A 27,222-nucleotide genomic window follows, 5' to 3' on the forward strand; every position below is an offset into this window, starting at 1 on the left:
CCCAAGGCATTTTGGTGTCTTCAGAGGCAGGGACAAGGGACAAAAATGTAATGATCCTAGAGGTCCTAAAGGTGTCTGCGGAACCTCTTCTCCCCTTGCCCCAGGGTTGCTTCAAATCCTCTTCTTTTCCTTCCCTTCAGCTTGGTATGAGGACACAAGGGTCCCTAGAGCGGGGCCTTGGTTCAGACCCCGAGCTCAGGTGACATAGAGGGCTGGCAGCCATCAGATAAGAGCATCAGTTACAGATCCCTCCAGCACTGGCTTGGTCTTCCAGGTTCCGTTACGTTCAGTGGACGTGGACTCCCTGGGCTGTGGTGCCTACTGGTGAATCCCCAGGGGCTCATGCCTGGAGTTCATCACCTTCTTCCCCCAGCGTTTACCCAGAACCAGGAACGTGCCACCCAGAGCCCAGGAACCAAGCTGTAAGGATCTCTATTCACCCAAATCTCCAGGAAAGGAGACTTGGGTTGACTTCCCGGTCACCAGCCCAAAACTCTTGCGACTCGTTGAATCAGGAGGGCCTCCCACTTGTGTCACCCAAAGTTCCTCTGGCTGGGCAGCAGGGCCCCACCTGCGCGTGGATGTGTCCTGTACCTTCCTAACCAGGCCTTTCAACTCTCCCCCCGCCCCTGCAGTGCCCAGCCAGCCCCCCGAGAACGTCCGAGCCCTGTCCATAACTTCCGACGTGGCCGTCATCTCCTGGTCAGAACCTCCACGCAGCACCCTCAACGGCGTCCTCAAAGGCTATCGGGTCATCTTCTGGTCACTCTACGTTGATGGGGGTGAGTCTGCTGGGAGTGGTGGCCGGCTTGTGGAGCGAGAGGCACGGGGTTGGTGGAGAGCCATACTAAGGGCTGAGCACCTTCCATGGGATGTCGAGTGGAAGTCCACCCCCTCCTCCATACCTGTCATCCGGGGGTCAGAGCCAGGACCAGGGTGGGTGGGGTACACATAGTCATCTCCCTGGTGGGGACGGACACCAGCTGCTCCGGGACAGCAGTATGTTGGGCAGGGATTTGAGGGGTGAGACAGGCACATTTGCTTTTCTGATGGAATGTGTTGATATTGGGACTTTGTGGCTGTGTCAGTCAGGACAGGTGGCACGCTCAAACGGGGCAATTGAGGAGACTTTAATGAAGGCGCCGCTTTCCAAGGAGTCTGGAGGGAGGACAGGGCCCCTGGGACTAGCAGAAGCAGGAAGCCATCACCGCCTAGGACTGAAGGAGCAAGAGGAGGAAGCAGGGTCACCAGAACCCAGGGAGAGCCACCCGTCAGCCAGACAGACAGCGAGGCATGTGGTCTGTGCAGATGAGCCGCCCAGGACCTGGAGAAGGGTGCACAGCGGAGCTGGGGGGATAGGAATGGCAGAAGGAGAAAAAACAAAACAATGGCCCGACACTTCAGGTGCCTGCCTTCCCCTGGGATGCAGTAGTCCAGACAGGTTTGTGTAGCCCCAGACACACCAAGGCCCTGCCCACTGGTGTAACAGAGCCCTTGCAGTGACCAGGAAGTCTGCAGTCTTGCAAGCCAGAGGCCCAGCATCCCACACTAGGGAAATGAGTTTGCCTCCCCAGATCCTCAGCCTTTTGCCACGTGTCCCCTGGCTCCTCCCTTCCCTCCTGGAGGACCTGGGACTCCAGCTCATGGTCATCCCTCCGTGGTAGCGGCCCTCCCCTTCCCGACCTGGATTCTGCTCTGCCCAGAAGCCCTGCTGACAGTAGTTGTCTCTCCCTGTCACACCTCCATCATCTCCTCCCAAAACACAGAGACCTGAAGGTTTCCCGAGGCCTTATACGATGAGATGGCCTCACACAGCTGTGCTGAGCCAGGGATGGGGCCTCATTTTCCAGAATTTGCTTCCACTTTTCTAAGCCTGTGGCTCGCCACTCAGCCCTTAGGTGAGGAAGGCATCAGTCTCTCTAGTCTCCAGAGGCAACGTGGATTGATGGCCATGCCGCCCTCTTCCTGGGTCTTTCTCTGTCTCTAGTCCTAGACAGGTCCACCCTGGTTTCTAACCTTCCCAAAAAGGAAGGTCCCACCACTCAGGCCTCTGAGGTTCCCCTGCACCGACCTGGAGTCCCCTCAGGCTGGGCCTGGCGTCCTCACCCTCTGGAATCTGGCCGACTGCTGCCTACCCCTGGCCGGGCCCTCTGCCGGGCCTTTGCCTGTGCCAGGTCCCTGAGAGGCTCCAGGGTAGGTTTGCCGGCACTAGTCTTCTACAAGCCGGTGTCTGGGGCTGTTTTCTGAAAAGCCAGTTGTACCAGGGGTAGGGCCGTGAGCTCAGGAGTCTGTCTCTTTCCTCCTCCTAAGGCCCTGGCCATCCCATGGGACCCTCTCCCTAAGCCCTTCTTCAGAGTCTACAGCACGTTCCTTGACGTGCTGAGAGCCAGGACGACAGGTCCTCGCTGAGCCCGAGGAAGGCTTGGCCCTTCCACTGGCCTCGCCCGCATTCTCTGTGCGGGTTCTTTGCAGGGAGGGTGTCCTCAGTGGTGGGGAGAAGGTAACGGGGATTGACCCCTTATCCTCTCGAGAGTTCAGGACGCTGGTCCGGGAGTGGTCAGGTGCAGGGGAGGCACCCTCAGCCTGTCATGCCCCCTGGATCCGCTGCCTAGAGAGAGCTGAGAGCCCAAGGAGGGGCTGGGCAGCCAAGAGGAGCAGCTGCTGCCTGGCCGCCTGGTCCAGGCTCCCCTCCAGGTCCAAGCCACTCCTGGGGTCCCTCACATGGAGAGAGTTTTGGGTGGAGGACAGGGGAATGTGGCTTGGAGAGATAGAGAGATGGGACTGTCCTGTGGGGGGAGTATTAAGCTGAATTTGGTGCAAGGTTGACTAGGGGCCAAGGCCCAGCTGGCATTTGTCGCTCACCCTGGTTGGGCCACCTGGGGAGAAATGTGGTCCAGGAGCAGTGCCCCGAATCCGCACCCATGAACTTGAGGTGGAGGGTCCCTCTAGTCGCCACCACCACGGAGTCAAGGTCTGAGCCCAGTGGAGCAGGCCAGCCCCGAGCCCAGCCTGGCGGAGGGGCGGCGGCTGGGGGTCCGTGGCCTGGCCGGCCTGGACCACACTCAAGGGCTGCTCGTGTCCGGCAGAGTGGGGCGAGATGCAGAACATCACCACCACGCGGGAGAGGGTGGAGCTGCGAGGCATGGAGAAGTTCACCAACTACAGCGTGCAGGTGCTGGCCTACACCCAGGCCGGGGACGGCGTGCGCAGCAGTGTGCTCTACATCCAGACCAAGGAGGACGGTGAGTGCGCTCCTCCAGCCCCGGCCTGGCCTCGGACCGCGTGGCAGCTCCCAGGGCCTGCTGCTGAGCACTGCCCTCGAGCCACCCCGCTGCTCACCCAAGGAGAAGGGTGAGAGCAGAGCCCCGTCCTTTCTCCTGTCCCTTTGGTTCGCTGAAGGGTGACTCTGAGGACACTGGGGCCCTGCTTTGGGAGAACACAGCTTACTGTAAGTGGTGGTGAGGTGCTCCGAGACTCGAGCGTAACCTTACAAGCCACCGTACCCCCTCCCCCTGCCGCACTGGGTCAGAGGCTGGATAAAGCCTGTCCCCCCCACCCCAGGAGCATACTTTATGGCACCTGCTCCCCTGCAGGGTTCAGCCTGGTGTCCTCTGGGTACAGGTGGTTGGGACTGGGGGAAACGGGAGCATCACCCCACATGTCCTAGGTTAGAGACTCGGCGATCACCCCACAGAGGCCCCAGAATGGGCCAGGCCCTGGACGCTGGTGTGCAGGGGGCTCTCAGGGAGGGAATGGGATGTGCTTCCACTTGGAGCTGTGATCTCAAAGCCCTTCTCCATGGGGGCGGAACCGGAAGAAAACAGAGATAAGGAGCCAAACCTCAAGGGGAGAGTGATGGAGTCACATGGCGGAGGCTGGGAGCTGAGTCAGCCCAGGAAGGGTCAGGTTGCGAGAAGGGCCAGACTTCCTGCCTGGGCTGGAGCTGCACACCTCCAGGGGCCTTGCCGGATCCAGGAGGTGCTGTGTGTGACCATGCACAGCTCCAAGCTCGTCTTCCACTCCCTTCCTCACCGCCCCCGAACCCCATCACTGAGTTGATTCTAACCCTTCTGAGCCAGGTGCTATATCGGCAGAAGAGTCGGTTGGTGTTAAGTGCCTTGCACACCCTGGGCGCTTAATAAATGGTAGCCAGGGTTGCCATCATGGCTTTCTTCCCACGCAGCCTCGGGTTTTTCAAAGGATACAGAGACCCACAGTCTAGGCTCTACCCAGACACTTTAGCAGAAGGAGCTGGAGGGGTGAGAGGAGTTACAAGGAGAGCAGCTCTAATGTGATGATGGAGATGTTCCCAGTGCAGCCCCGCACTTGGTGACTTGGTGACCGGACCAGCTCAGATTAATGCTCCTTACTCTCCCTAAGCCCCTCCCTTTCCATCAGATCATCCCCCTCCCCCACTTAAGCTCTGAGCAATTAAATATTTACCAACCTGCCCGCCCTACTTTTCCTGTCATTAATCCCCCCATCGAGGTTTCCTGGGACAGCTCCAGGCAGAGCCACCTGCTCTTGTGTGGAGACCGAACGGAGATGGTGCTCAGCGCCTGGCCCCTTTCAGGGCCTCAAGGACACACACACACACACACACACACACACACACACACACACACACACACTGGCACCTTCTTGGCCTCTAGAAATTAACCACCCAGACCCCCAGACTTTTTGTGTCCTATTCTGATGCAAGGCGTGAGATGTAAGCACCTACACATGTTTAACTGACCAAGGCAAGACCCCACAAGGGTATCCAAAGGTCTAAGAGCACCATCCCTCCCTACAAGGAGCTGTCGACCCCCTACCCTTGAGCTGCCTACGGAGCCACACACAGGGACACGCACAGGCAGGGGCCAGGTCCTAAGGCAGCAGCTTCCCCGAGTGGAAGGGACACTGGCAAACACAGCAGCCGTGCGCGCCCCAGCCCTGCCACTTATTGGCAAGTCACTTAACCTTTCTGACCCTCAGTTTCCTCATGATAAAATGGGGACAGTGCCTCATCTAGACGTTGTAAGAAACAACATAGCTATAGAATCCTTTCTAAAATGTCAAGTGCTAGCAAATGGTAGTTGCTTTATGCCTGCCAAGAGCTGGCAACGAAATGACTGCTTCTGATGGACCCAGGTGCCCTTGCGGGAAGCCTAAGCTGAAAGGGGCCTGCTGTCAGCTGAGGTCTCATCCAGAACAGTGGTCCTAACTTGACATGTGTGTGACGCGCCATCAAAAGCATGATTTAACCTTCCGATAGCCCTATAGCATAGGTATTCTTTCCATTTTAGAGATGAGAAAACGGAGCCCTAGAGAGCTAAGGCAACTTGCTGAAGGTCACAAAGCCAGTGGGTGGCAGATCCAGGCTTTCTTGCCTCCCTAGCCTCTATACTTTCCATCATACCACTTGTATCGGTTAGGAAGCCTTTGGTTGATTTTAGCAATAAGCATGTTTATTATCATATATAACAAGAAGTCTTGAGTAGGGCAGCTCCAGGCTTGGTTAGCTCAGTGGTTCCCATCTTTCTGCTCTGCGATCCTCAGCCTGTCAGCTGTTCCTCCCATGGCCTCAAGATGGCTGCAGCTCCAGGCATCACGCCAGACAAGACAGGGTTCAGGATGAGAGAAGCAGTCTCTTCCTATGGGCCTCTCTTGGGAGTAAAAGAAACCTTTCCCAGAAATCCCCTCAACAGGTTTATGCTCATTTCCCATCAGCCACAGTGGGGCAGTATGCCTCTAGTGAAGCTAGTCACTGAAAGGAGAAGGGAATTATCATGGCTGACTTACTCTAATCCTGATAAATCCTCTGGTGAAGGCGACGGAGACAGCTTTCTCTGAAGGGTGGAGGAGCATGGGTGACCCAAGCAAGAGTGAGACTCTGCAAGGAATAGGAAGGAATGACAGCAGAGGGGTAGGTGGACAGCCAGGCCCGCCCCAGCCGTGCTGCTCCAGCCCCACCAGATTCTCCCATTTGTAGGTGGTAGTCATTACAGTGGTTACTCAGCTGACTTGGAAAGCAGACAGACCCACATTCCAATTCCAGCTGTGCCATGGGACAGATACCCTCATCTGAAGACTCTGTGACTCCGTACCCACCACTACCCCTCCCCCTCAGGAATTTGCATTTTGCCAAAGGAAAAAAATTACCAGAAAATTTAGAGAAAGCCAAGATACATAAAAAGATAAAATGCAAACATATCAATTCAAGCTCATTTCTTAAGTCCAGATCTCTCAGTCCGAGCCTGGTTTCAGGCTGGCTCGGCTGCACTCAGTTCACGAGCTACGAAACCTCTTGCCTACCGCTTGTCTCCCCTGTGAATACCAGACCTAGCTACATGGCCTCGGAGTGCAAAGTTGGGTTGGATTTTAGACCACTTTAAAGGTCTTTAACTGAGGAAGAGGCTTGAACTAGAGCCGCACGTTAGGATGGTAACTCTTGTAGAAGCATGGAGGATTGATTGCAGGAAGGGGATGGGGGATTAAGGACTTGGGTCAGAGAGGCCTCTTAGAACCTGTGGGCATCTAGACAGAGAAGAGGAAGGTGTGTGCTAGTTTAGCAGCAGTGAGGATGAAGGGAGGAGGACGGACACGCTTAGGAAAACGTATCAGAGGAGTTCCACTTCCAGGAATGGTAGACGCGGTAACTCAAACCCACTCTCCTCCTTGCTGGGACACTAGGAAATATGAATAAAATATTTTTTAATACTTGCTTCAAGGTATCAGAGAGCTGGCAGGAAAGTAAAGAGTTACTGGGCCAGGATCCAAGCAAGAATGGAGGCCCAGGAGGTGAGCCTGGTATTTGGAACAGCTCTTCCCCTCAGGGGCATTTGCTGAATCTGGAGGCAGTGACTGAGAAACTAAGCAGTACTAGAAAGACATTAATTGGAGGCCAGGGCCTACTAGGGTGTGTGGGTCTGTCTGGTGAACCCTCCTCCCATCCCCTTCACCCCCCACCCCTGCCTACTTTGAGTTGAGACCATGAAGGGTAGAACTCTAAGATTAAAAGTGGACCACAAAGGGCTTCCCCGGTGGCGCAGTGGTTGAGAGTCCACCTGCCGATGCAGGGTACACGGGTTCGTGCCCCGGTCCGGGAAGATCCCACATGCCGCGGAGCGGCTGGGCCCGTGAGCCATGGCCGCTGAGCCTGCACGTCTGGAGCCTGTGCTCCGCAACGGGAGAGGCCACAACAGTGAGAGGCCTGCGTACCACAAAAAAAAAAAAAAAAAAAAGGGGGGGACCAAAAGTAGCTCAGCCTCAAATCATCTCAGTCCTAGAAATTAGATTGAGGTGACCTCAGGTTGCTAGTGCCCCAGATTGCAGGTGCCTGTCAGAAGCAAACATGAATTCTCTCTTTAGGAAGATTACATCACCTGAGACCTCAAATTATTTCCACAAGCAATTTTGCAAATAATGTGTCTGGCATACAGTAAAAAATAATGGTGACAATGTGAACAAAAGCCAGCAGAAAAAAAAAAAGACAAAAGAAACAGGTCCACAAGAGTTCCAAACATAGGTTTTATCAAATATGGACTTTAAAATAATTATTCTTAACAATTGAAATTTGAAATTTTAAGAGTATTGGAAGCTATCAAATGGAAAATCTAGAAATAAAAACTATTAATAACTGAAGGGCTTCCCTGGTGGCGCAGTGGTTGAGAATCTGCCTGCTAGTGCAGGGGACACGGGTTTGAGCCCTGGTGTGGGAGGATCCCACATGCCGCAGAGCAACTAGGCCTGTGAGCCACAACTACTGAGCCTGCGCGTCTGGAGCCTATGCTCCGCAACAAGAGAGGCCGCGATAGTGAGAGACCCGCGCACCGTGATGAAGAGTGGCCCCCGCTTGCCACAACTAGAGAAAGCCCTCGCACAGAAACAAAGACGCAACACAGCAAAAATAAATAAAATAAATTAATAAACTCCTACCCTCGACATCTAAAAAACAAAAAAGGGATACAAGAGAACAAACTATACCTAATAAAACAGGTGTTGGAGGGACAACAGAGCAGAACAGAATTAAACCAGAGCCCCTAACTCCTCATAAAAAATTTAAAAAAAAAACTATTAATAACTGAAATTAAGAACTCACTGGATGGGTTTAACAACAAATTAGTCAGAGCTAAAGAGATAAATAGTGAACTGGAAGATAGGTCAGAAGATAATACCTTCTGATATTATAAAGACAAATGAATGGAAAATAAAAGAGCAAATAAGAGAATGGAAAATAAAAGAGCAAATAAGAGATATAGAGCAGTGATTTTCAAACTTTACTGTGCATACAGATCACTTGGGGATCATGTTAAAGTTCAGATTCTGATTTAGTAGATCTAGGGTGGAACCTGAGATTTTGCATTTCTAACATGCTCCCAGGTGACACTGCTGCTGATCCATGGACCACATTCTGAATATCAGGGACATAGAAGATGTGAGAAGATATCCCAAAGAAGAGGAGAAAGAGAATGGAGCAGAAGATAAAATGTCTGAAAACTTTTCAAGGCTATGAAAGACATCAAGCCCAAATGCACGAAGCTCTACAACCCTCACAGGCAATAACTTAAAGAAATCCACACCTAGGCTTATCATAATAGAGCTGCTAAAAAACAAAGAGAAAAATCTTTAAAGCAACTGGAGGATAAAAAGGCCACTTACCTTCAAAGGAGCAAAAATTAGATTGTCAGCTAACTTATCAGAAACAATGGAAGCCAGAAAACAATACAATGCTATATTTAAAGTATGTATGAAAAAATAGTTATCAATCTGTAATTTTTATACCTAGCAAAAATATTTTTCAAGATTAAGATGAAATAAAGACATTTTCAGACCAAAAAAAACGGAGAGAATTTATCATCAACCTACCTGCCCTGGAAGAAATACTAAAGGGTATTCTTTCACTAGAAGGAAAATGATCCCAGGTGGAAACTCAGTGATGTAGGAAGGAAAGAAGAGCAATTAACAGTGAACATATGGGTAAATCAAAATCGATATTGATTGTGTAAAATGGTGATCATGTCATCGTCTTGAAGGGGGATCTAAAATATATACAGAATTAAAATATACAACAGTGGCATGTAAATTGAGAGAATGCAAGTTCTAAGTCCTTGCATTGTCTGAGAAGAAAAGTGCCAATTAATAATGTTAGACTTTGGTAAGGCAAAGATTCACATTGTAATCTAAAAGTAATTAAAGACTGTAAAACTAACAGAGAGGGGGAAATAGAGTATTTTTAATACTCAATCCAAAAGAAGGCACAAAGGAGAAAACAATGGATGGGACAAATAGAAAGTATTTAGTACGATGGGATATTTAAACCCAAATATATCAGTAATAGCATTAAAGATAAATTGACTAAATTCTCCAATTAAAAGATAAAGATTGCCAGATTGGCTAGCAATGAAACAAAACCCAAATATGTGCTGTTTATAGGAGACATCTAAAACATAATGGTGTAGAAAAGTTAAGCATGAAAAGATGGAAAAAGATAGACATACCATGCAAAACTAAGAGAAAACCAGAATATTAATATCAGACATAGTATGCTTTAAGGCAAAAACTCATTCTTAGAAGGACACTTTGTTATGGTAAAAGACTTAATTTACTAGGCAAATAAAGCAGTTCTAAATTTTTATGAACTTAATAACCTTGAAATATATAAAACAAAAACCAACAGCACTACCTGTAGTGTTGGGATAAATAGATAAATCTATAATCGTAGTGGGAGATTTCAACATATTTCTCTCAATAACTGATAAGAAAAAAAAAGTATGCAACGACAGAGAAGATTTGAACACTGCAAATTGCCCCAGTGGCCATCCTTAGACCCCCTTGCATCCCGAAACTGCAGAGACCCCTAACAGAGGTAAACGGCAAGGCTATAGCAGTGAAGAAGGACAGAGTTAAGGATGATTGCGAGCTTCTGGGTTCAGGTCCCTGGACGGAGGATGCTGCTGTTTTTAATTATTTTATTTAACCTAGAATTGTTGACCACTTATTAGATTTAAAAAATTGAAGTAGGTGCTAAAAGCTGAGAGTCACGGGAGGGAATACAAAAATACTAGTTGTTACAATCTATTGAGTGTCTTCTGTGTGTTAGGCACTGTGCCTAATTATTTTAATTAGCACTAATTCTCACTACAGACCTTTAATGTGGTTGTTATGTCCCTATAGATGGGGAAACTGAGGCTCAGAAAGGTAAAATAAGTTGAATAGGATACCATCACAATCTTCAAAGGAGCATAAAAGCTCCCAGGAGGGAAGGCAAGTCACAACAATACAAGGGAAAGATGAAGAAGGAGACTGTGGGCTGCAAACAGGATGCTTCCAGTCTCCCAGGCAGAGCCCTGGGGTCCCAGCCAGGCCAGGCAGGCTCAGACATGGGAGCAAGGGGAGGTCAGAATCCATACAGATTGGATCCACTTAGGATGGATTTCTCAGCCAATTCTAAAGTAGACTTTCCCTCCCGAAAAGAGAAAGGGCCTAGCCAGACCCCCAAGGGCAGTGCCCTGAGCACATGACAGGAAACACAGTCACCCACTGGCTGACCACTGACCCTTGACCCTCGGGAGGAGGCCTGCTCTGTGAGTCTCTAGAGTCCCCAGCCTCAAGGAGCTCACAGGGCAAAAAGCAAATTGACCTGTATATTTGTTTGGCCTAAGTACAAGCTTCATTAGTAGGGTCATTGGGATCAAGATGAATTCCTTATGGGTTCTGTTTCTTTCTCGTGTTTCTTAAGTCCTTGGTTCTGGCCAAACAGTTCTGAAACTGGCCACTCCCAGTGCTTCCATCTCAGAGACTTTGTTACAAGCCCCTAATAATCACCACCTGTTTGCCATGCTAGACCCTCCTCCTTTAAACCACAGCTCAGAGATGCCTCCTTCAGGAAGCGCTCCCAGATTGATCTGCCTCACTCTCCCCACCCTGTCATTCTTTCCCAAAGGCTTTGCTCCTCCTTTCTCTAAACTGACCCGACCTTCCCCTGCTCAGTTCCAGGTCCCCCCGCTGGCATCAAAGCTGTCCCTTCATCCGCTAGCAGTGTGGTTGTGTCGTGGCTCCCCCCAACCAAGCCCAACGGGGTGATCCGCAAGTACACCATCTTCTGCTTCAGCCCCGGGTCTGGCCAGCCGGTAAGTGGGCCCAGGGCCAAATGATGAGCAGGACAGGAGAAAGAGAAAGTACCTGTAGATCAGCTGGCTTCTGAGCCAAACCCTGGGGCTGCTTATATCTGTGCTGCTTCTTGGATTCATGCATAAGTATGGGCACTGGTCACCCAAGAGTGGCTAAAGCCTTACCCCAGTCCATCTTGGGTCAGTCCTCTGTTCCAGGGGCTGCAAGATTATCACAAGCCCTGGAAGCTCCTTTGAGTCAGGGGTCACGTTCAAGCAGGTGGGAGGACAGGGCCTCGGCTCTTCTGGTCTGGCTGACCAAGGAAGCTCCTAGCAGATCCCAGAGCTCTGGACTGGGGACTCGCTGGCCCACGGCCTTTGGAAATGAATCAACTTTTCAGTATGATCAGTCCTGGCTTGGAGGGCTGCTGGAGCTCTACCCTGAGTGGCCCAACTGGCGCATGGCGCCAGTTGAAGAGAGAGGAGAAGGTGGGGACAGACGGGGGAAGGCAAGGGCATCTCTCTCTGGGCCAGGGTCTGGGCCTAGCCTAGGGGAGAGGACTGAGAGATAGCTCTATCTGCCTAAACCTGGGAGCAAAGTGGGCAGCCCCCAGGCTGGGGCACAATGCGGGGGGCTAACCCCTGCCCTCTACTGAGGGCTGCTAAGGGGGAGGAGAGGATGAGGGCAGGTGCCGTGGGATATGCATCCGTATCCCATAATAGGCATCCTTCCCTCTGCCTCTTTCCTTATCTCCAGCCACTCAACCAGAGTTCTGCTGGGTGACTGCTCTGCACACCTCTTATAGTTACAAGAGCAGGTGCAAAGACACCTGCCCTTGGGGCGCTTCCAGTCTAGTGGGAAAAGCAGAGGGGTGCTCCCTGGGGAGGCGTGAGTACTATCAAGGGATGTGCTCAGGACCGGGGAGAGCAGGGAGCAGCAGGAAGCCAGCTTCTCCCTCCATCAGCAACTTGTGATGTGACAGCAGCCCCAGCACCTGCAGATGAGCTTCCGGCAGCCCGGAAAGCTACCCTGAAATTGCTCGGTAACTGTGTCATCATCTCATCCTCTGTTCTCTGCTTTCCTGTGGTCTTTCTGAATTACCTCTGAGCCCTAGGTGGCCCCGCGCCTCACCAGTTAGGCCAGAGTTCTATTACCAGAGGGGAAGCCCAGAAATGTCTTTGCAATGACTCCGTCCCCTCCTCTCCATCCTCACAGCCACTACGTCACATGCAGAAAAGTACATATATGATGACTATACAACTCCATGAATTTTCACACATCCAAGTATGCAGAAGGGGGGATTCCCAGAGCAGGGAACAGGACAACACCCCAGAAGGTCACCACCCTCCCCCTGCAGGCGTAACCACCATCCTGACTTCAGAGTAGCATTGCCTCTTTTTGTACTTTATATTACACACACACACACACACACCCCATTTGCCTAGCTTCTTTGACCCAACATTATTTTGAGTTTGTGAATTTCATCCATATTGTTCTGTGTGGTTAGAGATCGCTCACTGTCACTTCTGTATAGTTTTCAATTACGTGTGTGTATCACAATTTATTTATCCATTGTGTTATCCGTTGATAGGCATTTGGGTAGTTTTCCGTTTGGAGCTATTACAGATGGTGCTGCTGTGAAAACTCTTGTCCGTGTCTCTTGGTGCTCTTGTGTATGCGTTCCTGTTGGGCCTATGAGAGGAACTGCTGGATCATGGGGTCTGCAGGTGTTAGGTTGAGAACACCCTGCCATTGTTGGGGGGTTGCACCAATTTTCCAATCAACATCTTCAGCCACGTCTTCTGCCCCTTTTGCCCCCTCCTCCTGCCCCTCCCACACACACACGTCCTAGGCTCTTGTTACACTCGGCTTGTCACCGTCTGGACAGCCGCTCTGCCTTTCACCCCCCAGCCCTCTGCCCCCGCTGATCCTACCGCCCATGGCGTGTTCCTCATCCTCTAGCACACGCTGAACGCATTCGCTGACAGTTAGCTGCTCACTCACCTGTCTCCCGTACTGGTCTGAGGGGCCCTGAGAGGACAAGGGCAGCATCTATCTATTCATCTTTGGGTCCCCAGCTGTGGAACATGGTGCCTGGAACATCATCGTCACAGAATACGTGTTTGATGAATGAATTACTAGCAGCCTGGCAATTGTAAAGCCTTAGACGTTGGGCAAGTTTCCCTTCATAAGTTGATGAGAGGGTGGGAACTCATTCTCCAGCTTGGGTTTGTATGGTCATTACTTCCTCTGATAATGAAGTCTTTCAAAGGGATTGGTATCTGGAAACGCAGCCTCCTCATTAACTCAGGCTCCAGGATGCCCAGTCAACTGGCTGGGGACACATGTCCCAGACTCCGGAGCAGAGTGCCTGGTCCCCATGCCCTCCTCCTGCTGCTGGAGACCTGGGGACCCTCCCTCCTTCCTCTTCATGCCCCGAGCATGGAGGAACCTCCTCTCTCCTGGGGAGATTTCCCATCAGACATTGTCACATGGTGGGTGGGGCAGGTGTGCTAGTGTGATGAGAACTGCAGTTCAGCCATGTTGCAAGGCAGGGACTGGGCTGAACGAGGGACCAGGGGACCTAACCACCACGTGTGATTGTGTAATACGATTGCTTTGCAGAAATATATTCCAGATTCCAAACAACTGCATCACAAATTCATTTATGAAAGAGCTCCAGGAGTGAGGGCACACTCGTGGACGTGTGATGGTGCAAGACTGTGGGAGTGAGTGTGGGGTGAGAGGCAAATGCACGTGAGTCTGTGTGTGTACATACTGGAGTGTATGAACTTGTGTGTGCGGAATCCTCAGAATAGATGAGGGAAACTACATATGGTGCAGGATCCCAGGAATTACACCCTAGGGCTGGCCAGAGCTGCACTTGTTGTTTTTCTCTGATTATCAAAATAATACAATTTTATTGTGGAAAATTCTGTAAATATATAAAATATAGAGAGGAAAGTAAAAATTACTTGTACTCTCATTCCCTAAAGATAAACATTGGCAACATTTTGGTATATAATCTTCCAGCCTTTGATCTGTACGTATACCATGGTTTTGTTTTGGTTTTTTTACAAAATTAAAATAAAATTTTACACAATTGATATAATCTGCATTTTTCATGTAACATATGAGGGGACTTTCCCACACCATCGAATATTCTTTTTTTTTTTTTTTGGCTGCACCACATGGCTTGTGGGATTTTAGTTCCCCGACCAGGGATTGAACCCAGGCCCTCGGCAGTGAGAACGCAGATCCTAACCACTTTACCACCAGGGAATTCCCATGACATCAAGTATTCTTTTAAAATATTATCTGTATGTACATAATCTATTTAGCCAGCCCCCAATTATTCTATATTTAATGTTTTTAATTTTTCACCATTATAATGTTTCATTGAGAGTTCTTCATAAAAGTTTTTATGTACACGTTTTATTTTTTTCTTAGGTTAAATTTCTATAGGAATTCCTGGGTCACAAAGAGTATGAATATTCTTAAGGTTTGCATACACGTTTGCAAATTACTCTTCAGAAATTTTGCGCCAATTTATACTTCTTATACAGCATTATAAGTAGTATATACTTCTTCCTTGTGCCCATACTAATCCAAGGTGTTATATATTTTTCTTTTTTTGACAGTTGGGATTTTTTAAAAAAGAGGTCTTGTTTTAAGTTATATTTCTTGGATTACTAGTTAGGTTGATTAGTGCTATGTGTTTTCTGGCAGTTTTTTTCATCTTTGGGTAATTGTCAATTCATGTCCTTTGTCCATTTTTTATTTGGGTGTATCGTGGTTTTCTTCTTATTGATTTGTAAGTGCTCTTTACATATTAAGGATAATAACCATTTTTGATCATATATGTTTCAAGTATTTGCTTGCCTTTGATTCTAGTTTTTATTATACCATAGGTTTTCTTTTTGTATAATTTAAATTTATAAATCATTTTTGATTTTTGCCTTTATTTTTGTTATTAGGACAGATAAATATTAACCTATAGTTTCTTCTTTCATAGTTTTACCTTTTTTTGACCTTTGATTCACTGGGACTTTATTTGGGAGTAGAGTTGTTTATTTCTGAAAGTGATTTCAGGACATTCTTGGGGAATCCAGGTTAAAAGAAGGCACCCAGGATCTGGGTAATATGCTAAGGCCTTCAGGGGGAAGCCAAAGCATTCCTGCCCTGTGTAGACACAAATGTACATTCAGGTACACACTGACACACACAAGCAAGTACACTCAACTTTTCTCTACACATGCATACACACACACACCTCCACCCTCACAGAAAAATGTGCCAGGAGAAGACCATTTCCCCTTTTACGAAAGACTTGCACACCCCTTGCCTCATATGTGCCTCACTGTAACCACACAGGGTAGGCCGAGCTGTATTGCTTTCTCAGTGTGCAGGAGAGAAAACTGAGGCCCCAGAAACCATGGGAGACACTGTGGATCATATAGCAAGTGAGGCAAGCAGGTATCAAAGCCACTGCCCTGCCCTGCCTCGTGCTCAGATATGACCTGCAGATACCCACATGGTCCCCCAGTGCTGCAGCCTGAGAGGACTTCCCAACTACTAGGGCTCAGGGTGGCTTTCAGGGACCTCCTGGATTCAAGGCCAGATCTCCACAGGGGAGGCAGGAGGAGGAGTTTGCCAGGGAGCTCTGTGTGTGTTGTGGGGATGCCTGTACCTTCTCCCGAGCATCTCCCTGCAGACAGTCTGGGGCCAAAAAGGATGTTTTCTCCTATTATAAGTCACTGGGCCCCTCAGCCCTCCCATGGCGGACAGAGAATGTCCTTCTGTGACCCCATATCTGTCTGGAGGTCTGTCCCTCAGCACGTGCGTGAATGTGTCTACATGTCCGTGTGCGTGTGAGCGTGTGCATGTAGGCATGTGTGTGCAGGATCCCGTGACTGCAGAGATAACTAATTATTAGCTCCCTCTGGCCTTGGGGGCCCCCCATCTGTTCCGGGGCTGCTCCCCTTCCCTAGACTTCCTCCCTGATGTCAAAGAGGCCCTGGTGCTGTCCTGCTTTCCCTTCCCCACAGCTGACCAAAAAATAAAATAAAATGAAAGTCAGCCCCATCCCGCCTGCACCAGGGAAGGGGCTGACAGGAGGTCTGCAAACTAGCGCTTATCAAAAGCTCCTTCTCAAATTCATTTCAATATCTGAGCCTCTGGTTTCCAAGACAACGTAATCTTTTCATCAAAGCAACTGGTAAAACCACTGGGATCCGATATTGTTTTGTTGGCAACTTGTCAAAACTGTCATTTGGTTAAAAAAATTTTATAGATTTATATAACCTACAAATATATATATGGTGATCTATACCACTAATCATCATTAATAAAGTACTGCCCCCTGAAGGTTTCTTAGTTCCCTCTCCCACCCCTTCCTCCCCCAGAGGTGGGGGGGAGGGGGGAGGAATGAAGGAGCAGTCATTAGACAGCAGGGCTGGGAGGTGACTCTGAGTGGGGACAGGCTGGGGGAGCCTGTCTACAGCCCTAATAAGGCAAATGTAGTAATTTAGCTTCTGCCCAGAGACTCCCATTACTCAGGGTTTTCCTGAGACCCTCCCTCCCCGCTTCTCCCTTCTCCTCCATCTCTCACTCAGAACACTCACATTTCCTGGCCTGGAGCCACAGTGGCCAGCGCCTAGATCAGTCCAAGAGGTAAACTGAGGCTGACCCAGCAACACACCAGAGCAGGCCCGTCAGCTCCCAGGGCCGAGCCCCGTGCCAAGTCCAGGGCAAACTCTGTTCACTGTGGCTCCAAAACCAGAAAGGGCGGACTAGGCAGGATCCTGCCTCCCCGGCCCCCAACCCGGCCGTCACCTCCTCTGAGCCCAGGGCCCCCAGCAAGGCTGGAGGCGGAGGTGGAGGCCCAGGGGACTTGGGTCTCAGCATGCGTTCGCCTCTGCCCTCTGCCCCGCAGGCTCCCAGCGAGTATGAGACGAGTCCGGAGCAGCTCTTCTACCGGATCGCCCACCTAAACCGAGGACAGCAATACCTGCTGTGGGTGGCTGCTGTCACCTCTGCCGGCCGGGGCAACGGCAGCGAGAAGGTGACCATCGAGCCTGCTGGCAAGGGTGAGCAGCCTGGGACTGCGGCAGAGGGCAGAAGCCGCCCCCGCCTAGAATTCCGGTTCTCCCCCGGGAGGGGATGTCTTCCCTCCACCCTGTCGGTGACCTGGCTGTAAGGGGCTGGCCGGCCGCCCGCCTCCCTCCTGCATGCACCAAGACCGGGCCTCTGCTGCCCCCTGACTCCCAGAAAGCCTCACAACAGGCTCGAGGCAGCACCGCTAGCCAGGGGCGCTGGGCGTAATGCACCCTGGTCCCCAGCTCCCAACTCCAGCCCAGCTCAGCTCCTCCAGAGGGGACTGAGGCGGGGTACACCGCTTCCACGGTGCAGAGAGCTGCCAAGACGGCCCCCTCCTTCCAAAGCTGGGACACCTCAGGCAGGGGTGACCCCACTGATCGGTGGTTCCTTCAGCCAACAGACATTTACAGGGGGCATTCCGAAGGAGACTGTGGGCTAGATGGGGCACGCAGGGTGAATAAGACCATGTCTACTCTTGGGGGTGCCCCGCTGAACCCCTGGCCTGGGCATAAGTGTGGCATGGGGGCACGTGTACCCCCACTTTACAGGGAATGACAGTTCTGAGTCCTCAGCCCAAGATCGAGACAGAGGCCACCTCGCGGAGCTGCCGGGCCGCCTGCCCTGCGCTAACCCTGGGGCATGGGACTTAGCCACACAGGCCCGAGACTTCCAGCCTCTACTCTGACCCTGGGCTTCCCCGGGCCCTCCCTCATCCCACAGCCACCTGTCACTGTAGCCCTGGGGCCCCAGGACCAGGGCTCGGGTAGTTGGTGCCTGCCTCAGCCCAGCCGCCCTCCAGGGGTGACCAGCTTCCTTTGGCTGAGACCCGAGAGGCGCCTGCCCTCCCTGGCCTCAGGGTCAGCGGGCACTGAACGGAGGGCCCGCAGCTGCCCTGCCAGCGGGGGCTGTCATCCCATTTTCCAGTGGACACTCTGAGGCCGGGGTGGCACGGTCTGCAAAGACAGCTGAGAGTGGTGGGCTAGCGTTTCTGGCTCCAAGTCAGGGCTCTTTCCACACGGCCTCAGGTGTCTAACCTCCCCTGGCCCCGCCTCCCAGAGGGGCTACCCAGCCCTTCTTCTGCACTTGTCTCCTCCAGGAGGGAAGGGGCCCAGGGCCTCCGCTCCTCCCAGGACAGCTGGCGCTGGCCCAGAGCGTGGTCTGAGAGCCTGGGTGTCTTGGCTGAAGGCCGGCCCCTTCCCCTGTGGAAATCAAATGGAACATGTTCCCAGAGGGCTTCGTACTTCTTCGAATGTGGACATCACGCACTTCTGTCCTCACAGCAGCCCTGGGAGGTGGAGGGACAGGAGCCAGTCCCAGCCACAGGGCAGAACTGGGTCTAGAACGGGATCTCTAGAGCCCCTGGCACCATCCCTGAGGCCCCCAACACTTCTCTCTGCCCGCGATGGAGGCTGTCTTCGCTGGGCCCCTCTGTCCAGTCCACGTCTTTCTGGCCCCCGGCGGTCCTCCCCAGGCAGCTGCCCTCAGGGGAGAGGAACCTCCATTCCCTGCACCCAAACCTCTAAGCATTGCTTCCTCAGCCACCTTACATCTTCCCTCTCCCCAAGAAGGGTCCCGTGGCTCAGTGGGGCTGACTGTGTCCCCCCGAAGCACGTGGTTGCTTGGTTAATTTAACACTTTCAACCCTGGGCCTGGAGATCTCCAGGGTGCCCGACACGACTACCTTCTCGCTGGGCCCTTGGCATCTCTGCCTCCCTTTGCTTTCCGTGATGCCGCCTGTGCGTCAGGGTCCTCAGGGCGCTCCTGTCTCCCCGGGGACATGCCTTCCTCCTCTGCGCCTGCATGTTGGGGACCCCAGGGCTCGGCCACTCCTCTGTCAATCTGCAGTCCCCCTCCTGGTGACCTCAGTCAGTCTGCTGCTGAGTGCACATCAGTGCGGTCCAGTCATCTCTCTCATGCTCCAAAACATTTATATCCACCTGCTTCCCAGCTACGCCCGTGGGCGTCCCCTAGGTTTAGCATGAGCAGAATCTTCCCGGCTCTCCCACCTACCCTGCTCCTCCTCCTGTGGGCCTCAACTCCATGAGGGCACCAGCACCCATCTGGTTGTCCCAGCTGGGATCCTGGAAGTCACTCTCACCTCCCAAACTAGGGAGACTCCACGTCCTGGCATGTCTTCCCTTGAGCCCCTAGTCTGTTCTCCACCACCCAGTATCACCTCTCGCCTGCACTCCAGCCACCGTCTTGTCCCTGGTCTTCATCCTGCGAGATCACCTCCACCATGGGCTTCCCTGGTGGCGCAGTGGTTGAAAGTCCGCCTGCCAATGCAGGAGACACGGGTTTGTGCCCTGGTCCGGGAGGATCCCACATGCCGCGAAGCGGCTGGGCCCGTGAGCCATGGCCGCTGAGCCTGCGCGTCCGGAGCCTGTGCTCCGCAACGGGAGAGGCCACAACAGTGAGAGGCCCGCGTACCGCAAAAAAAAAAAAAAAAAAAAAAGATCACCTCCACCAAACCATCCTCTGCAAGCAGCCAGGGATTTATCTAAAACTCTGCTTTGAACATACCACTACTTACTTGTAAGCCTCCTCGTGACCTCAAGGGGAAGCCCAGCCTCCTTGAGGTGGCAGCAGAGCCCTGCTCGCTCTCCTCCTGCCTCCTGCTCACCGCTCTGGCCCCGGCTCTGCTGCCCCCTCTTCACTCACCCTGGGCTTTGGTCGCCCCAAAGGATCCTCCCACCCATCATGTGTTTCAGGCCCCCGTGCCTCTACTCAGTGCCGTTCCCCCTTCCGACATGCCTTTCCTTCTCTGTGTGGTGAATTCCTTCTTAGCCTTCAAGTTTCAAGTCAAAGCCGCCAATTCCAGAAGCCGCCCCTGGCCTTCGCCTCCACCACCACTGCATTGCCGGAGTTCATTCCTCCTTCTTTCTGCTCCTAGGGTTACTTGTCTCTACCCCTACCATAGTATTCTTCACCCTAATGATTTTTTTAAGTATCTGCCTCCCTCTTGGATGGTGAGCAACTTGAGGACAGGGAATAGATCTGATTCATTTTGTGGCCCCTCAAAGCCTCCTGTGATACCTGGCCCAAACAGGTATTTGATAAACGCTTGTCGTATCAATGACTCGCATTTGAAATTTCCTGGACTCTCCCCACACCCCAAGCCCAAGGTAGCGGTCAGGTAGGGGAAAGAGGACTTGAATTGTAAATTCAGGAGCCCTGAGAAAGGGGAGCCAGTGCGGTGCTGGTGGTAAAAGTGGGGTGTCTCTCATCCTTTCCTTCCTGTAGCCCCAGCAAAGATCATATCCTTTGGGGGCACTGTGACAACACCCTGGATGAGAGATGTCCGGCTGCCTTGCAATTCGGTGGGAGACCCAGCCCCTGCCGTGAAGTGGACCAAGGACAGGTGTGTGCGGGACCCCGCAGGGATAGGTGACCCCCAGGGATGGGCACAGCAGAAAAGCCATGAAGAGAACCAATGTCCCTCCCTTCCAGCGACTCAGTCACCTCCAGCCCTGCAGGGGCCCAGCCAGGTACACGGCTACCACTCTCACACGCAGGCCTGACCTCCCTGGCTCCCCTCTGTCGGCTGCCAAGGATCTCCCTTCCCTGGGTGATGGAAGAGGCCAAGATTCCTGGATATGCCCGGGAAGCACTGAGTAACAGCCCAAGAATCCAGGGTCCCCGAGCCAGCCCCCTACTGCTCCCAGCTCCAACTGCCTGCAGACCTGGGGGAGGCCCCCAGAGGAGGGGATGCCTGCTATAACCCATCCCCCACCCCCGCAGCGAAGACTCGGCCATCCCCGTGTCCATGGATGGGCACTGGCTCATCCACGCCAATGGCACGTTGCTACTGCGTGCAGTGAAGGCTGAGGACTCGGGCTACTACACCTGCACAGCCACCAACACTGGGGGCTTCGACACCATCATCGTCAACCTTCTGGTGCAAGGTGAGACGCTGCGAGGCGGGTGGGGCTCCGGTGCCAACAGGGATGGAGGAATTCCATCGCGTGAGAGAGAGGGTTGTCGAACGGAAGAAGACCCGCCACTGGGGAGACCGACCCTTGGTGGATCAGAGGGTCCCCGTGGAAGCGGGGGCAGGAGGGCTAGAGAGGAGAATGAGCAAGTGTGAGGGTGGCACCGAGAGGGTGGGACAGCCAGCCCCTCGCCCTCAACCCACCCAATGTCAGAGATTAACCCTCTGGTGCGGGCTGGTGGCTCTCCCCTCACAGTTCCCCCGGACCAACCCCGCCTAACTGTCTCCAAAACCTCCGCTTCGTCCATCACCCTGACCTGGATTCCAGGTGACAATGGGGGCAGCTCCATCCGAGGTGAGAGGGGTCTGGATGAGGAGGGGGGAGGCAGGGGAAGGAATTCTGGGCCCAGGGGCAGAGGAAGGGCTTCGCTCACTCCCCCTGCTTGTCCTCATAATGCTTGGGAAATAATGGGGGGGGGGGCGATTCAGACCACAGGGAAGTTACCCAAGTGCCCCGGAAAATATACCAGCCTAGACGTCTGGGCTTTCCAACACCCACCCTCCTTGCCACTGGTGAGCTGTGCGAGCCTGAGGCAGTCTGTTTTCTTGGGAAGCCTGTCTTCTTCTCCGGGCCTTAGTTTCCACATCTGTAACAGTAGACGAATGTTCTAGGTAGTGCCTCTCCACCTTAAACATGCATGTGAATCACCAGGGGATCTTGTCAGAGCACAGATTCTGGTTCAGGGGGTCTGGAGCGGAGGCTGAGAATTTGCACGTCTAACAAGCTCCCAAGTGGTGCTGATGCTTCGGGGCCAGGGGACCAAATATGGAGAAGCAGGGTCTAAACAGGACCCCTTGTAAGCCTCACAGCTCCGGTTTCTGCTCCCCTCCCCACCTTGGCTTCTCAACCCTAACACAAGCGCTGACAGGAGAGAGCCCTACGACTCACCCAAGGGCCTTTCCGTTTTGCATCGAATTTGCATCCACCCCCTCCCAGTGGCCAAAGCACCCCCTGCCCCCTGCGGCGCCCAGCCCCATGATGCCTGTTGGGGTACCCCAGGCCCCGCCCTGCCCAACCTGAGCCAGGCAAACCTCCCGGGCAGGCTTCGTGCTGCAGTACTCGGTGGACAACAGCGAGGAGTGGAAGGATGTGTTCGTCAGCTCGAGCGAGCGGTCCTTCAGGCTGGACAGCCTCAAGTGCGGCACCTGGTACAAGGTGAAGCTGGCGGCCAAGAACAGCGTGGGCTCCGGGCGCATCAGTGAGATCATCGAGGCCAAGACCCATGGGCGGGGTAAGGCCCAGGGCGGGTGGAAGGCTGCTGGGGTAGGGAAGGAGGGCACAGGGGAGCATGGAGACTCAAGGGGAGACTCCACCTAGTTCCCATCACCGCAGCATCGGATGAGTCACGGTAGCAGAAACCGGCCCCGCTTCCCTGCGGTGGGATGGCAGATGGGTGGCTCACCTCTTCCTCTTTCCTGCATGTGTCTTCCTCCTTGGCCAGGCCCTTCTCTCCTTGTCCTTCTCTCCCTCCTCTTCTTCCTCCCCCTCTGTCCCCTGGAGCATCCCTACTCCCATCTGCGCCTCCCACCGATCCCCCGTAGCCACTGTGGTCCCAGCTGCCCAGGGAACTCTTTCCCAGTCTCTCTAACCTCTCTCTCCCTCTGGCCCCCCAGAGCCCTCCTTCAGCAAAGAGCAGCACCTCTTCACCCACATCAACTCCACACACGCTCGGCTTAACCTGCAGGGCTGGAGCAACGGGGGCTGCCCCATCACAGCCATCGTGCTGGAGTACCGGCCCAAGGGCACCTGGGCCTGGCAGGGCCTGCGCGCCAACAGGTCCGGGGAGGTGTTTCTGACCGAGCTGCGAGAGGCCACGTGGTACGAGCTGCGCATGAGGGCTTGCAACAGCGCTGGCTGCGGCAACGAGACCGCCCAGTTCGCCACCCTGGACTACGATGGCAGTGAGTCGGAAAGGGTGGGCAGGGCTGGAGCAAGGTGCTGCCAGGGAAGCTGGCAGAGAGGCAGACATGTAAAGAGATGGGCACGCATATAGAAAAGAGGCAGGACTATAGTCAGGGACAAAGGCAGACAGGTGAATAAGCAAGCAAAGGACAGGCCAAGGAACAGCAGACGGGTAGACAGGTAAGTGGGTAGATATACCTGTGACCAACACACATGGATAGGCAGACAAGCAGGTCAGTAACGCTAAAGACAGAGGGCCCTTGAAGGTGCAACCCTTGCTCTCCATTGCTTCAAAGAGATGAGAGGGGGCTTCCCTGGTGGTTCAGTGGTTGAGGGTCCGCCTGCCGATGCAGGGGACACGGGTTCGTGCCCCGGTCCGGGAAGATCCCACATGCCGCGGAGCGGCTGGGCCCGTGAGCCATGGCCGCTGGGCCTGCGCGTCCGGAGCCTGTGCTCCGCAACGGGAGAGGCCACAACAGTGAGAGGCCCGCGTACCGCAAAAAAAAAAAAAGAGATGAGAGGGAGGTAAAGATGCAGTTGCGGTCCTGCCCTATAAGAACCCTCTGCTCAGATGGTACATTAGCCAAGACAGGGTAGCCTGTGCTGCAGTAACAAGTACACACTAAAAGCTTCATGGCTTGATCCAATAAAGATTTGTTTCTCGCTCTCATAACACCTTGTGAGGGTTGGCTGGCCACCATCTTTAGCTATGCCATCTTGAACATGTAGCTTCCGTGGTCACCAACGAGAGAGGGAGGAAAAAGAAACAGCAGTTCCTAACTGCCCTGGCCAGGAGGTGATACTCATCATTTCTAGTCGCACTCTGTTGTCCAGAACTAGTAACATGGCTCTAACCTAACTGCCAGGAAGTCTGGGGAATGTAGATGAGCACACGGATGTTTGGTGAGTACTAACTGGTATCTGCCACATAGGGGCACCTCACACTCATGCACACACATGCAGTTAAGCACATAGAGGGCTGAATTCATAGGGACCAGCTGTCACAAGCTAAATTGAGTCTACCTATGTGTTAAGGAAACAGAATAAAAGTGGTATCGGAAGGGGATGGGCTCAAACAAGGAAGGCTTCATGAAGGAGATGACTTTTAAGTGAGGGTTTGAAACAAGCAAGCCTCGGGGCTTGGCAGAAGGCTATGTCAGCAGGAGAACTCAACATTGCCTCCTTGCAGCCCCCAAGGTTAGCAGATTTCGCCCACGGGATGGGGAGCAGGGAGAGAATGCAGGGTGTTTAGTGGCTTTTGCCTCCATCTGGGGAAGAGAGCACAGGATCCCACTTCCCTGACTTTTCTCTCCTACGGTCCTCACCATCCCCCTCCACCTTACCAGCTGGATGTGGGAATCTAAGTTCAGCGTTCTAGAAATGAACACTGAACTCCAACAAGCAGAGTAGACTATCTCTGAGAGACTTTAGGAAAATTCTAAAAGGAAGTCATTAATATCATATGCAGTATAAAAACTACACAACTGTTCATGGCTGTCCTGATGGGACCAGAATTAGGGGAGCAGAGGGGAGAGTTGGGGCTCTGCACCAGGAAGTAGAGATCAGAGTGAGACCAAAGGCAGCAAAGGAGGTCCAAGGGCTACCTTGCCCATGAGACTCTGCATAACACTCAACTCATAAGGGACAACTGACTCCCTTCTTCACCCCTGTTCAGGCACCATCCCACCCATCAAGTCTGCACAAGGCGAGGGGGACGATGTGAAGAAGCTGTTCACCATTGGCTGCCCGGTCATCCTGGCCACCCTGGGGGTGGCACTGCTCTTCATCGTTCGCAAGAAGAGGAAAGAGAAGCGGCTGAAGCGACTCCGAGGTGGGCGAGTTTCCTATGGGCTTCCTGGGAGGGACTGCTGACCCTCAGCCACGCTGGCCACTTTCCACTGGCTCACAGCACCATCTGGACAAGGGAGAGTGCCCGTGTCCCCTTGAAGGGAGAGCTGCCACTCCAGCCTTCTGAAACCCCTTAGTTGTTCACTGCTTCCTCCTCTATGCCCCCAGGACTTTGTGCCTGCCCTCACCAGGGCTGACTTTTAGAGGTACACAGTGGTAAAACCATATTGCTTGTTAAAATATTTAAACATTTCCATGTTGATTGGTAAATAGATGTTGCTCCCTTCTACCCTGGGTGTTCCATTCTCTCATATAGGATCCCCGAGACTTTCCTAGGACCCAGCCACTAAAGAGTAGACCTCCAAGTGGCCTCTAGGACTTTGCTCTGGTTTGACTGAGCTGTTTCCATGCCTTGTCAGGTGCTAAATATTTTTAATATCATCCCCTGTCCCAACACCTGCTACCATAGTCTGGCATGAATGGGTCTGATTTACCTTGATTTCCCCAGGACCCACTAGTTGCTTAATAAATGTCTGTTCACACATCTGGAAAATATTTATTGAGTATCTGCTGTATTGTAGATACTGCCAGACATTGGAGGTGTAAAGATGAATGAAGAAGGAACAGCCCATGCCCTTACAGAATTCACAGCCAAGGCACAATAATACCACAGAAGAGGGAATGACTAAGGCTGCCTAGGGTGTTTGTTTAGGAGTTGGGTAGAAGAAAGGATGGTTCAGTGGGTGGTTAATGGTTGTTAAATGGATGGATGGTTGGATGGATGGATGGAAGATTGGATGGTTGATGGATTGATAGTTAAATCGATAGTTGGTTGGATCAATGGAAGGATGGATGGATGGATGGATGGATGGGTGGATACTTGGATGGACAGATGGATGATAAGATGGATAGATGGTTGTATGAATGGATGATTGGATGAATGGTTGAATAGATGAATGGATAATTAGATGAATGGTTGAACAGATGGTTGTACAGATGATTAGATGGTTGGATGGGTTGATGGTTGAATGGAGGAATGGTTGGATCAGTGGATGGCTGGCTGGCTGGCTGGATGGATGGGTAGTTGAATGAATGCATGATGTATGGGTGGGATGGATTGACAGGTGGAGAGATCAATAATGAATGGATGGATGAGTGGGTAGATAGATGGTTGAATTCGTTCATGAAGCTAGATGTGATCTAACAGATCATTCTCAGTTATCAGAGGTCTAGTGGATTACCTGGGTCCTTTGCTTCTCCTCTCTTATCAATTCCTAATCTGACAGTCCTGAAGCTATTCAAGGCTCCTCTGAGACAAAGCAGTGACCCTCAAATCCATCCATGGACTTTTTTGGGACAGATGTCCTAGAGAAGGAAATGAAACTTCTTGGTTGATGTCATCTGGAGATACCCATTGACCCCCTCTACTTCATTCCCCACTCTCTCCTCTCCCCAACAGATAACTGAGGATAGACCTACCACTGATGCCCATTTCCAGACTGCTATGATGTTTTGTTTGATTAGAGTTGATTCAGGAAGCTGATGGAGCACTTTACATACCCTTTGCTTTGGGGAGGATCTCCCTATTAGATAAAAATCTGAGGAAAGGAAAGCAGAACTGAGCCAAATCCTGAACTGGGAGCAGTGAGACCTTATGTTTTGGACTGTCTCAGAACTCCTTATATTTCTTCCCAGGAGACAAGCCCTGGCCGCATTTTAGGAAGTTCTCCCACCTTGTTCCCCATGCCTCTTCCAATTCTCGTCCTTCTCAGACTCCATTCTCACTCAGTCCCCTCTCTCTACTGTTTTGCAGATGCAAAGAGTTTGGCAGAAATGTTAATAAGGTGGGTGTCATATAGCTGCTTCCTCTCTCCTCCCCTCCCCCTTCCTCCCTTCAGGGTACAGGTTTCTAAGACCCCACTCTCCTGCAAAACCCCTCCCCCAACCCGTTATGACTGCTGAGTCACCCTCCTCCAACCCTTCTCTCCACAGCAAGAACAACCGAAGCTTTGACACCCCCGTGAAGGGGCCACCCCAGGGCCCACGGCTACACATTGACATCCCCAGGGTCCAGCTACTCATCGAGGACAAGGAGGGCATCAAGCAGCTGGGTGAGTGAGCTCTCTGTCCTGCTGAGTGTGCTTCCCCAGGCCACATCCCACGAAGGGCAACCACCAGTCCTCACACAGTGCCCAGGGTTCCAGAAGCAGCCCCGTCAACAACTCAGCAACCTAGGAACTCACTGCAGCTTCTCTCAAGGACTAGGTTTCCTCCTCCGTTGATGGGA

General features: G+C 52.4%; 1 protein-coding gene across 1 annotated transcript in view; it reads left to right on the top strand.

Annotated features, from left to right (window-relative positions):
• The window catches only part of DSCAML1 (DS cell adhesion molecule like 1), a 323,356-nt gene that overhangs the window by 290,742 nt on the left and 5,392 nt on the right, over positions 1-27,222 (top strand). The window contains exons 16-27 of the mRNA XM_060017885.1: positions 636-782; positions 3,087-3,242; positions 10,975-11,114; positions 17,030-17,183; positions 20,437-20,554; positions 20,935-21,098; positions 21,381-21,479; positions 22,228-22,416; positions 22,799-23,086; positions 24,763-24,918; positions 26,749-26,779; positions 26,928-27,046. Coding sequence (XP_059873868.1) covers positions 636-782; positions 3,087-3,242; positions 10,975-11,114; positions 17,030-17,183; positions 20,437-20,554; positions 20,935-21,098; positions 21,381-21,479; positions 22,228-22,416; positions 22,799-23,086; positions 24,763-24,918; positions 26,749-26,779; positions 26,928-27,046 — 1,761 coding nt within the window. The remainder of the gene's footprint in view (positions 1-635; positions 783-3,086; positions 3,243-10,974; positions 11,115-17,029; positions 17,184-20,436; positions 20,555-20,934; positions 21,099-21,380; positions 21,480-22,227; positions 22,417-22,798; positions 23,087-24,762; positions 24,919-26,748; positions 26,780-26,927; positions 27,047-27,222) is intronic.

This window comes from Delphinus delphis, chromosome 8 (genome assembly GCF_949987515.2).
Source record: "Delphinus delphis chromosome 8, mDelDel1.2, whole genome shotgun sequence".
Taxonomy (NCBI): domain Eukaryota; kingdom Metazoa; phylum Chordata; class Mammalia; order Artiodactyla; family Delphinidae; genus Delphinus; species Delphinus delphis.